Consider the following 14196-nt stretch of genomic DNA (forward strand, 5'->3'; position numbering starts at 1 on the left):
TTTCCGTCCACCGTTAGGAGTTCCGAACCTTTTTTTATTATAAATGATAGATAGACTCAACTTTCCACTCACTTTCTATTTTAAAACTAATATATAAAAATGAGTCTCATATTTCTCTATCTTTTCTCATCCATTTTTTTTTTATATTTTTTGTCAAACTTAAATGGAACTCTTATTTTTGGACGGAGAGAACTAAGATATTATTGTTGACATGATTTATTTATGCACTTTTCTTTATAATACACGATATTATATTTTCATCAAATAATGTCACGCGAGATTAACAATGTCACATCAATGAATCATCAAGACAATTTAGCTCTAATATTTAATGAAATTTAAATTGGTCGTATTAAATTAAATGTTGAATACTTAGTATAGTATACATACTTTAAATGTGAAATGCGAATTTTTCATCATGCAAATGCCTTTTGTGATAGTGAAAACTTATTAAATTTTAAGGATATTAATTTCTAAACCCAAGAAGTTGATATATTCATAAACTTGAAATTTAGTCCCAAAAATTATGAACTACTCGTGGGAAATTGATTATTATTTGCCACTAAAATTTATATTCGTGAGAAATATCAAATATAGTCAAAGTAAATGATGTTATAGATAAATAGTCGTATATTTTGAAATATCGACATTCATATTTAATTCTTATTTGTCAAATATATAAAAGTATAATATTATTTTAATCTAAAATCTTATGGGAAAAAGCACATAAAGCATTTTATTCTACACAATTAGACAATATGAGTAAAATGAGAACATTTCAAATGGAAACCTTTGTGTGAGAACTGAAAAATGAATTTTAAAGAATGACTACTGATCTCTAAAATCACAATTTTGTGGCCGAATTTAATATTAGAGTGAACTACAAAAACAGTTCCTGGACTATGTGTTTATCTCGCCAATAAACCTTGGACTTTAAAAATATCCCCAGATAACCCTGGACTAAGCGTTTATCTCGAAAATGGTCCTTTTTCACTGTTTCGTGACGAAAATACCCTTTTATGGGGTTTTGGAGGGTTTGTGCAATTTGGTCTTTTTACATTTTAAATCTGATATTATTTCAGTTATGTACTAAATCTGATATTATTTCAAAATTATCATTCAACTATTAATTTTGTCATCCTTCACTTTGTTTCTTTATTTCAATATTAGATTTAATTTTATAAAATTAAATTTTAAATTTTAAATATCAATAATTTTTTTAATTATTAAAATTACTATTAAATAACAAATTGATAGTTTTAATCAATATTTGATAGTGTATATTTAATCAATAAGGTACGACGACACCTTAGATTTAATCAATATTTAATAATTTTAATCATAAATTGATCATATAACACGATTTATTCCGAAATAAATATGCATCTAATGTATAGGAGAATTTGACTAAAAATATTATGAAGTTGACTAAATCGTGTTATATGATCTATTTATGGTTAAAACTATTAAATATTGATTAAAACTAAGACGTCGTCGTACCATATTGATTAAATATAAGACACTATCAAATATGGATTAAAACTATTAATTTGTTATTTAATAGTAATTTTAATAATTAAAAAAAATTTATTGATATTTTAAAATTAAATTTTAAAATTAAATTTTATAAAATTAAATCTAATATTGAAATAAAGAAACAAAGTGAAGGATGCCAAAAGGGAAGAAGAATGATAATTTTGAAATAATATCAGATTTAGTATATAACTGAAATAATATCATATTTAAAATGTAAAAAGACCAAATTGCCCAAACCCTCCAAAACCCTCCAAAAGGGTATTTTTGTCAGGAAATAGTGAGAAGGGACCATTTTCGAGATAAACGCTTAGTCCAGGGTTGTCTGGGGATATTTTTAAAGTCCAGGATTCATTGACGAGATAAACGCATAGTCCAGAGACTATTTTTGTAGTTCACTCTTAATACTATGAACTTAAAATTTTGTTGCAAAAATCATGAATTATGGGAATTTTTACGACCTTCGTTTTAATTTGGAGAAAAACTGAATTCACGGGAAATTCACTACATAGCCTAATAAGTTCATGAGTTTTACGACCAAATTTCATAACGTACAAATTTCTGTTAAAGATTGCGATTTTAACGACAAATAGCAAGTAAATTCATCTCTTGCAAATGAAGTTATCACTCATGAGTTTGAGGTGTTCCAGCTCTGAGCAACATCAGCATGTGTGTTACTGCCATTTTCCACATGATTCTTGCAAGGATTTGGACACGATTTTGAGTGATGTCTTAAATCAGCCATGTTTGAATCCTGTAAAAAACTGCACTCAAAGATTAGTCTTTTTGAAAGTAACTAATCATGCATCAAACTACAAAATGCGTGAACATATGATATGGTCTTTTTAAAAATTAATAATGATAATAATTGTTTCAATATGGAGTATATCTGAAACAGGTTCCTATTGAAGTTCTTGATCCATCACTGTCATTCATAACTTTAACAAAAATGAAGACACCCAAAATGGGAATTTCCACGAAATCACTTTCGTAATGTTTTGTCTGACAAATTTCACATGGAATTGTTGTGTGCAAATTTATCCATCCATCATGATATTCATAAAATTAAGCTGAAGTCAGATTTTTTTATTATCAGAGTGCTAACACAACATTAATTGAATCTTTTTTTTAACAAAAAATCAAACTTATAGTGCTTTAAACAAAGAATAAGTGGAAATTCAATTAGAATATATGGCACAAATGTAAATTTTGGTCATCACAAAAGAGATTTAGGTTCACGTGAAAATTCATGCATTCACAATGGCATTAATTGCACTAAAAATGAATACCTCTGTATTCGGATGTTGTAAATGCAAATCACTTTATTATATCGTAGTTTGATGAGATTTATATTGTTTATTATCATATCAAAAATCATAAACTGATTATTGGGAAGTTCACAGTTAGAATTGTCTTGTAAAGGTAATGATGCCATAACCCATAATTATGGAAAATACACGGATTGATTTGCAAACTATTGAATGTAAATCGATTCATAAATTAGGTAAATCAATCGTTGTAAATATCATACCATCGGTAACAGGAGACGCGAGGGTATCACACCTTTGAGTTCTAGTAGAGTGCGCGGTTGGAGGGGATGTCGGGTGGGGCACCGGGGGGAAGGGGATGGCACCAGGTGTGGGTAGCGGTCTAGAAATTCGAAAGTATCTAAACATACTGAATAAATTGTCTTTAAATATTAATTTTATATTGTACATATTCGTCTCATAATATATAAAACATGTGAAAACACTCTTTGTTAAATATAATGCATATGTTCAATCGAGATCTCCTAACTTTTTCCAATTGAATTGTGTGTCAAGGAATTGTTCCAGTATCGAATTGACCATGCACATGACCGAAAGTAGTAGGTTCACTTGCAGGATTAAACCGACCTTAGAAAACAAATCTTATAACATGAAAGTATTTCTAACTATTGTGTTATATGCTCATCGTGTGATTATAAATATATGTATATGTCTATTTTCATATCTATAACTTCGGTTCCGTATCATTAGATGAAGACATAATAACAACACTAACATATGACTGATATGAAACTCTAAAGAATGATCCAATTGGCATGGATAACTATAAATATTCCATCTAATGTATGTATAGCATAACTATGAAGAATATCATAATCCCTCCCCCCACACATACCCAAACACAAATACGACAAAGAGAGAGAGACACACACAACAATTATCCACATAAACATTTGATGGTGGGAGATGTGGAGAGACAAAAAGGGCCCTTCACTCGTGCAATTCCTTTCGTAATTTAGCAAACAAAATTATTTTGTGACGTCAATTGTGATAAGCCATAGTTGTTTAATTAGGCAGCACCTTAAAAGTTGACATGGCTTTATCTTGCTATACATCAATGGTACACTTTTGTAGTCATCTCTTAGGTATCTCACTTCAATTATCTAGGCACGACGCGACAACTCACAATGTAATAAGCTAATGCTACTCATTATCAATCAAAAGCAATTAATTCACGATTGAGGGTGTGCATTAAATATAAGATCAAATCAGTGTAAGGCTTGATTCATATTCCGGTCGAACCCGATTTAGTCTTTGTCTATCAATTCATCGGAGCCCGACAAGCAACTCAATGGTGGTTAGTCACTAGCTATGTGTAGCTAGCTAGGATGTATGAGAATCCTTACCTAATTGGCTAATTCCAATCTAAAAATATTCCAATCAACAAAAAGTAAGGACATTAATATCGAGGGTCTACATTTGAGTTTTCACAATGTACTAGCAAGATCATTTTGATTCAACTTTCAAGGGCATGTAAACATGCGAACATGGGTTTAGAGAATCCTCAAATCTTTGTATAATACTTTCATTCATTCCGTAGTATATGTATCTCACTTTGACTCAGCTCAAGTTTTAAGGAGTGTAGGTATAGAAATTTAGTTGAATATGCTCACTTTTTATATTATTGGAATTATAATGAGGTTGACTGGTTACTAATTACGTAGTAATATTTTTTATTTTGGTACGTCCACCAAATTTAGTTTAATTTATTTCTATATATGTAGGAAAACTTTCTCACCACTTGTTCTAATTTTGTCTCACTTTATCCCATTTTTTCTATCTATATCTCATACTCCCTCCGTTCATAAAGAATAGTCTCATTTGTAGGTAATATGAGTTTTAATGAAAAATTGGTAATATAAGAGTGCGAATGAGAAAAAGTGGATAAAGTAAGAGAGCTAAGGAGAAAAAGTGAATAAAGGGAGTATGAGAAAGAGAAGAAAAAGTAGGAAAAGTATAAGAGATAAACGTTCCATTTTTAGAAATAAGACTATTTTTTACAGACATTCCAAACAAACAAAACGAAACTATTTTTTTTTTGAACGGATGGAGTAGTTTATAGTTACACGTTAAAACTCATCTACAAAAGTAAATTAGACATGTAATGCCGGACGGTTGGAAATGAAAAAAATGGGACACCAGACGCATGGTGCAGGATTTAACTCATCTACAAAAGTAAATTAGACATGTAATGCCGGATGATTGGAAATGAAAAAATGGGACACCAGGCGCATGGTGCGGGATTTAACTCATCTACAAAAGTAAATTAGACATGTAATGCCGGATGGTTGGAAATGAAAAAGTAGGACACCAGGCGCATGGTGCAGGATTTAACTCATCTACAAAAGTAAATTAGACATGTAATGCCGGATGATTGGAAATGAAAAAATGGGACACCTAGTGCATGGTGAAGGAAGTATTATACATTTACTAACTATTCATTATAAATTAAATTATGCAATTTTAATTCAAATGCATGGTGAAGGAAGTATTATACATTTACTAACTATTCATTATAAATTAAATTATGCAATTTTAATTCAAAAGCCAATCATCTAATATAATACACTATCCACATTCTCACATTCTATCACATATTTATGTACCACTTATCTCTCTAACACCTATACTCTACGAGTTCATTCAATTACCATATTTATTTGTGAGTAAATATCACGCCTAATCTTATCTCTTGTTCAATTGTCTTTCTCTTAAAAGCTCGACCCTTAACAATATATCATATGCATATAGTGACAATATTATATTTTTTCACATGATTATAAATTCCACATTCACCCGTATAACTAATTTAATCCTAAACAAATTTTCATTTTGATTTATCTTGTATTACATGTTACTATTATTGTGTCTAACGAACCCTACATTTCATGGATCTATTATCCATAATAAAATGTAGATGGAGGGAGACGGTGGAAAATTAGACCGCCAGTGAGAGAAACGGAAATTGGGAACATAATAAAAAGAAAGTTGATGCCTGTCAACGTTAACATGTGCTCGACTGCTCTGCTGGTACACCTCCCGGTCGTTATGTAATTATTTGTTGTAAATAAAAATATTTGATACATGCATATGGTCGGATACTACATCCAACCGGACCTGATCAATCGCGATCACTTGGTTGCTAGGCTAGAATGAAGCGGCTATACCTAGATGCTATAGGTGGACCATCACTTTGATTTTGCAATCTTATGATGTAACTCTTGATCAAAAATTGACACCCTAGTTGAAAATGTGCTGACAAAAAGCAAACAAAAGATATTGAAATTCGATCCTCCACTACACATATATATCCTTTGCTACAGCAACAAAATCTTGTACCACAAAATTAGGGTTTTGATTAGGGTTTTAGTGTGGAATGAGTTTTTGATGGAGAATGGTAAGTTCGTCAACCTTAAGGTCTTTTCGGTTGCACTATTCCTCGGATTAGGCCATTCGCCACAACTCTCTGTCTCCCCTATCTCTTGTTTCGTCCTATCCAAGCAAGAAATGTCGTCTTGTCGACACACCATCATCAATCCATCACGCTTAAGGGATAGAAACACAAGATGCCCTACTCCAAAATTGTGAATCTTTGCTTAGTGGGAGGGTTTGTTGTGCACACACATGTACTTGACAGAGAGAGATTGTGGATGACAACAAAGTGGGCAGGAGAGAATTATTTGTACTTGTGAACAACATGAGAAAAAAGGGGTTGTATCACAAACAACCAAAGAAGACTATATAATGCAATATTGGAGTAATTTGATGCCTTATCCTTGCCTTCATTAGTACTTGGCATAAGCCCACAAACACGACACCCACACGTGGTCTGACCCCATTTTCTCACATGCTCTAATTTAATCAAGAAAAGGAAAATAATCATCAAAATTATTAAATGAGCCATCATCATCATCATCACTTGAAATCATGCTTGTTTAGTTCTAGTTCTAGCTAGGTTGCCATTCACTTTCTTATGAAATATTTTGTTTCCTAGAATTCAAGAACTCCAAGTTGTGTGTGTGTGTGTGTGTAAGGTGATATGAAAGTAGGCATAAAATCATTTTTTTGGTTGTTTATGTGAATCACGTTTTTAGACTATATTGCATTCACATTTGATTAGAGTCCAATCAATTGGCTGATGAAATCAACTATACTCTATGAGTATCTTTGCAAAGCATAGGTGGGGGATGAGTATGCATAACATAGACAAAAACCTTGGATTTTGCACAAGATTTGGTCATCATCATCTGTAGACATGATTGGCCCAACTCCATGTTTAGTGTTTTCACAATTAAATCATTCAAGGTTTGATCATATTTCACACTAATCACAAATTAGCATTTTCAATTCACAGTAATTCTTGAAAAAGTTTGGTGTAATATGAATGTTCCACTACACATAAATGCAGTGGGATCTTAGCCTAGCTAGAATTTTAAAAATAAAGTAAATAAAACACACAAAAAAAAAATGCATGGCTAGTTAAAATCTAGGCAGCTCTAACATACCTTCTGTTACAGGTATATTTAGGCCTTGATTCTTCATCTGACCAACTTTTCACAATGTGTTTGCTTTTTCATGTAGGGCTAATAGTGTCCATCCCATTCTAAATCCCTACATTTCTCTCTCTATATCTCTCCATATATATTACACTTAATTCTACTACAAGGTCATGCATACATCAAACTTTTGCCCTCATACCCAAAATTTCCTTTTTTTTTTAAAAACAATATTTTTCTCCTTGATGGATGAGCATTCATCATCTACATGTGACCATGATCACCAAGATTATGCACATGCACCACCATCCGTGATGAAGATCTTCGGATTCTCGCTGCGAAATGACCAAAATGCCCCCGCCCATCAGCAGCCGCCGCTAGACCTAGAGAGCAAGAGGTTTGAGTGCCAGCATTGCCACAGGAAATTCGCCAACTCACAGGCACTGGGTGGCCACCAGAATGCGCACAAGAAGGAGAGGCAACGGGCGAAGCGGGCCCACTTCTTCGCGGATCACCGGCGCATGGGGGCCGCCGCAGTGCACCTGATCGGGCCCCACGGAGCCCGGTCTGGCGGCGGGGGTGGGCGGCTACTGCTCCCATCACAGGATGGGCATCAGCCGCCGGTTGTACCTCGCGTTTTGTCAGGGGTACCCCTGAGGTACCATGGCAGTGTCCACGTGGCCCAACCGCATCAGGCTGGATATGCCAGCCGGGGAGAGGTGGGGCCACAGAGACAGGGGCTGATGACAGATGGCAGCGAGGGATTGGATGTTGATCTGCATTTGTGATTACTTGTGTTAATTATTAATTAGATGTGATTGCTTTCATAATCAGTTCTTTCTTCCAATGAGTTACATTTACATATCAGTTTTACTTTTCTAGATTCAAACAATAAAACCAACTTTTTTAATTCCACATTTTGATTTATATCAAAACATACTCAAATGTTGGATTTAGTAGTATAGGTCCATCAATCGATGAAAAAGTAAAAGAATGAAGGAAATAGAGTAAAAAATATTCTTGCTTTTGGTGTGTAGTATAGTTGAATAAACACATGTCTATAAAGTTCTACTTAATCTACAAATTACACTCATGTTGAGGCTGAATAAAAAAGCGGATCAAGCCACACAAATATATTCCAAAATGCTCAAAACATCATCCAAGCCCTTCAAATTTTAAATAGTTAGGGAGAAGGTTTCAAACGTCGAGCCCATTTTCGTTAATAAGCATTACAAAAAAAGATGCCCTTTAGAAATATTTAAAGTCCAATATAATATTATGGTCATTTTTGGTACTCCATCTTGTAAAAATATTTAAAGTCATATGTTATCTTCTTTGTTCAACTAAAAGTATCACGTTATTTTTTGGATTTTCTCAAGTAACACACTTTTTAAAATAAAAATAATATCATCTCTGTTTCTTTATCCCATTTAATTCTCAAAACAGCATTATTAAATCTCATTGCAAATGCTTTATACAGTATTTAATAAGATAGATGGAGTATTATTGAATGACAATGAGTCAATGACAGAAACTATCCTTAAACAATAGTACATTAAACAGTACGGAATTAATAATAGTATAGTGGAAGTTTATAAAATATTCAAATTGATATTGTAGTAGCTAGTATAAGTAACGAAGAAATATTCTTAATTAAGTTTTTTTGGCTATAATTCACAACTATAAGTCTATAAATATTTGTAATCATGAAGTAATGTTTTTTGAATACTATATATATTCTTAGTTTTTAAATAGTGTATTTTGGCCAACTTCAAATACTCATAGGAGATGTTCGGTTTGTAAGATTATATCCCATGATTAAATTTGTATTATATTTGGTTCATGAGATTGAATCTCGTGACTTAATTTGAGATGGATAGTATGTGATAGTTAGTCATAGTCAATCCCCTTCTACAATTTTACTAAATAATCTCATAACTTAATTTTAAATTATATCTCGATACTCCAGAGTGAATACACCATAGTTGTCAATTACTGATTAGATTGACACAAACTTTCTTTGTCCTCCAACTGTATTTATCATCGATTATATCGAAAGAAAATTTACATCTAAATAAAAATAAATTAATCCAAATTAAGGGATAGTTCGAGAATTTATGTGAAAATAGGTAATTCAAAACCTTCACATACGAGCCACCAAATTAAGGGATAGCTCGAGAATTTGTAGTAGGGCATGAATTTTTCACCCATTAGGGCATCCGCATCGCAGACGCGATGCTGTCTCGGTTTCGTCTCGACGAGACAAGACAACATCAAGGCAGCGTTGCAACGCTCGTCTCGTCTCGACGAGACGAGACATCTCGTCGCGCGACGCGTGCCGGCGAGGCCGGCCTCGAGCTGGCGAGACGACGCGCGCGCCCTACATGGCGCGCGCTGGAGGGTGGCGTGACGCCCACTCGCCGGCCCGCGAGTGGGCGTCGGAATTATGACGTAATAATTTTTTTTTTTATAAATTCGAAAAATTCGAATTTAATAAAAAAAAAATTAAACGGTCAAATGACCGTTGCATCAAACGGTCGAATTTTTAAAATTTTTCTTTTCTTTTATTTTATTATTCTATAAATATACTTCATACTCCATTCACCATTTTACACACAAACACTACTCTCATTCCTCTTCCATTCACTACACTCATATATTCCTTTCTCTCCAATTGTTAAAAAATGTCCGGCGATGGAAACTCCAGCGGCGGCGGCTCCGGCAGGCGGCGCTCCGGCGGGTTCGACTTGAACTCGTTCGACGATTGGGCGAGTGATACGCTCGCATTTTGCACTATTTTAAGGCCATTTTGTGGTCCGTTTTTAATGTCAAAATTGCATTACATGTCCATTATTGCATATTTTATCTATTTTGGTATTTTGACATGTTTTGTGAGAAATGTGCATATTTGAGCTTAAAAAGGGAGTTAAAACGAGAAGTAGGAAATCTGGAGAGCTTTAGGTAGCGTCCGGCGACCGCCGCAACACTTCCGGCGACCGACGACGCTTAGCGGAGACAAAGACACACCCGGCGACCGCCGGGAAGTGCGTGGTGACCGCCACAAGGAGTCAGAAGCCTCTAGACTACGCGCGGCGACCGCCGGCCAAGGTGCGGCGGCCCGCCACAGAAAATCGCGGCGCGCGACAGCTGTCTTCAAACTCAATTTTCTGGCGATCCTGAAGTTCGATCAGGGCGATATATACACCATTCTCTTCGTCTTGAAAAGAGCTTTAAGATGGTACAAGAATCACCTCAATCAGAGTTCTGTGAAGAGAGTTATAGCTGTTCTACCAAAGTCGCACAAAGCTGTCAGATGCAGCCTAGGCGTAAATTTAAAGAAGGAAAGAAGATATTACCTTGTGAAGCCAAATCTTTTCCTTCTACTATGGGGAACGAAATTTACATATTTCCTAATGCTTGGAGGAAACTTATTACCAAATTTAAATCCTTCTTAAGCCTATATATACCCCATAACCTCATTCATAGAATTCAACCCTTCCATAGCCCCCAAAAGGGGGAGCCTTCATGGCTCCTCCCTCCATTCTCCAACCCTAATTCCTTCATCCATCATTCCATCACCATTCTTGGAGATTGAAGCAAGACAAGAGGAGCATGAAGACTTCAAGATTCATCCTTGGGTTTTGTTTGTTTATTTCATGTCTCGTACTTTAATTATAGTTTTAGTTCATCTGTCTATGGATTACTAAACAATAGAATTTTGTGATTTGATAGTAATTGACTTTTATGTAGTTCTTTTTATGTTTAATTTTCAGAACTCGTTTCCACTTGATTTTTCTTGAACTTTTGTTCGACTAATTGGTCGTTACCTTGATTATTGTCAATCTTTGATCAGTGATAGCTTTGATTGGTTTATCTTATATGTTCATACAATAATTGTGACATGAGTATTGATGCATGATAGGGAGAGATCGTGGTAAAACTTGAGTCGGATGAACGTAGAACTAATTAGAATAACTAAAGAGTTAGTGAAATCATTATCCTTGAAATTCCTCTATTTGCCTAATTCTATCTTCTTTGCTTTTATTGTTTTACTTTATGTCTAGTTTTATAAATTTCACACCGAAACTCTTGTTTCTCTAGATAGTATTTGACGCTTAGTACATGATAGCCAGTTGCAATTATATTCCCCGTGTTCGATATCCTGGTATTGACCTTTAGCTATACTAGATCTACCATGTATACTTGCAGGTATTTTTAGTGCTAATAAAAAGTGTTTCTCTAGATAGTATTTGACGCTTAGTACATGATAGTCAGTTGCAATTATATTCCCCGTGTTCGATATCCCGGTATTGACCTTTAGCTATACTAGATCTACCCTGTATACTTGCAGGTATTTTTAGTGCTAATAAAAAGTGCATCGAGCGAGCATGTACAACTTTTTGGGTACTCCCGATTCATCGTCGGGCACCCAAGCCTCGACAACTCCGTCGGCGTACCAAACACCACATTTTGATGTGGATGCATACTATCGTCCCTCTCCCCCAGAGGTACGGGCAATCGTCGGGATTATCCAAAATTCCGGAGAATTTTTTGCCACCCGAACGCACTTTCGCCCGACCGGCCAATAGGTGGAGGCTCCGACTCCGCTCCAGCAGGATCGGCGTTAATGCCGAGGGAGGAAGAGGGCGACCACGAGGTTGTGGGGACGGCAGTCGTCCATCCATACAGCCAAAACGAGACGTTGGCCTCGTACGACGCTTGATCGGCTGGGCCTCGTACGATCCTCGCTGCCGTCGAATCAACAAACCAACAAGTGTTTCACCTGGGAAGTTTATAACGCACGAAGGCCGAAGAACACCTTTGCCCGCAACGTGAAGATGCTCCGCAGTCATTGGGACCGATGCGACAAAGATGTCAAAAAATTTTGCGCGATATTCAGGGCAGTAAGAGGCGAATTATCAAAGCGGAGCCAAGTGGAGCCGACATTCTGAGAGCGGCGTTGCGGGTCTTCAAAGACAACGTCAAGTAAAGATTTCAAGTTTGTCGATGTTTGGTCGCAAGTCCACTACCTTGAAAGGTGGGCTGGCGGTGTCGAGTCGGGCTCGAAACGCATGAAGCACACGGCGCGTGGCCACTACTCGTCTAGTGATGGCGGTGAAGGCAACACCTCACGTGAGGGCACGCCAACCGATGATGCATGGGGGTCTTCTTCCGGTGCACGACGTCGGCCGCAAGGGACCAAGGCGGCGAAGGCGGCGAGAGGGAGGGGGAGAGGGAGAGGGAGGGGGAGGGGCCGCGGCGAATCAAGCCAGCGGGCTCGGGCTCGAGCACGTGCACGAGCTACACAAAGCCTTATGTCCATGTACCTGGTCGCTACGATGGCCGACACTTCAAAAATGAATCGTCGCTAATTTGAAGCCCATATGGACGGAATTGAGCATATGCAGAGCTCAACTTGGTATTCGGGATCGATCTAACTTGGGTGCACCGCCGACTTTGGGGGATGATTCGCCGGCGGAGTAGTTTTTATAGTTTAGTTTAGAGTATTTTAATTATGTATTTTTTTATTTTTTAGGATTTTAAATTATGTATCTTTTTATTTTTTAGGTTTTTAAATTGTAATTTTTATTTTATTTAATGAAGTGTGTTTTTTTTAATTGAATTTGTTGGAATTAAAAATAAAAAATGAAATTGAATGAATAGTTAAGAGATGGTTAAGAGATGGAGGGATACATGTGATGTCTCTTAGTTAAGAGATGAGCTGAAAAGTACAGTGTGGCCCATGAATAGTTAAGAGATGAGACGGTTAAGAAACAGGGATGCGGATGGCCTTAAGTGTTTCGATGAGCTGACCCAACTTGGCCATTTATGGATTGGAGCAATTAAGTTGAATCCAATTTAACTATGCACCACAAACAAAACAAAAAAAAACACTGTTCAAGTAGCACAAAATTCCTAACACGTGAGCCTAGTTGTCGGAATATAAAAGAAATTGTGCACATTCCGATAACGATCAACGTGCTAGGGATATCTATTGGCAATTGCGAGCAAATTTCCGAGCACCGTTAGAATGTGCTAGGAAATTCCTAGAATCTACTACGTGCTCGAAAAAATTAGTGTTCTGCTCGGATAAGTGCTTGGTATAAATTCCGAGGAAGCAAATTGGCTAGCACCCTAGGTGCTCGGAAAACTCTATTTTTCTTAGCACTTTGGGGTTTTTACTAGCATTTCGGTGCTAGGTAAATGTAACTTTTTTTGTAACGGAAAAAATTAATACTGTACTAATTTACTCTATTTTAGAATTAATGTTGCAATCCATCCTCATCAACTGATTATTTCTTGTATAAAAAATCTTGAATATTCATTTACCAATTTATAATGAGATAACGGATGAAATGAAAAATGGAAATGTTATTGTATTTATGGAGTTGGAATTTTATATTAAAAAAATACTATAAATATTGTACCACCCACCCTAAAACCACCCCCAACCCCACATAGCGGTCCAACATCTCCTTCGCAACATAACCTCTGTAATATTAATAGCTGTTAATTTGCTAAAAAAAAATTGTACTATAACTAATAGTAGTGCAAAAATAACAATAAATAGGATGCAAAATCAAATAGAAAGAAGAAAAAGAATGACAACCTCCACTTAGAACACTTCAAATCAGAAATATTAATTAAAAATTATGCTATGAATAAGGTAATTTATAAGATACCAAATGTCATGATACACTGTATAGAGGTGGGAATTCAGGTACACGACCTGAAAAAATAGAGTATTGATGGGCTTTGTTTTTGTATATGTTTAGAGATTAGATATATATTGTTTGATTTAGTGCATATTTGGCTATGAAATGACATGATCACATCTA

At 35.6% G+C, this 14196-nt stretch overlaps 1 protein-coding gene across 1 annotated transcript; it reads left to right on the plus strand.

Annotated features, from left to right (window-relative positions):
- Positions 1-7602: 7602 nt before the first annotated feature.
- On the plus strand, positions 7603-8145 carry LOC125194522 (zinc finger protein 6-like). The gene has a single exon (XM_048092786.1). It carries the CDS (start codon positions 7603-7605, stop codon positions 8143-8145), a length of 543 nt encoding a protein of 180 aa, XP_047948743.1.
- Positions 8146-14196: the final 6051 nt, after the last annotated feature.

This window comes from Salvia hispanica, chromosome 6 (assembly GCF_023119035.1).
Source record: "Salvia hispanica cultivar TCC Black 2014 chromosome 6, UniMelb_Shisp_WGS_1.0, whole genome shotgun sequence".
Taxonomy (NCBI): domain Eukaryota; kingdom Viridiplantae; phylum Streptophyta; class Magnoliopsida; order Lamiales; family Lamiaceae; genus Salvia; species Salvia hispanica.

Coding starts and splice junctions, on each gene's coding strand:
- LOC125194522 (XM_048092786.1), top strand. CDS start 7,603: ATGGATGAGCATTCATCATCTACATGTGACCATGATCACCAAGATTAT.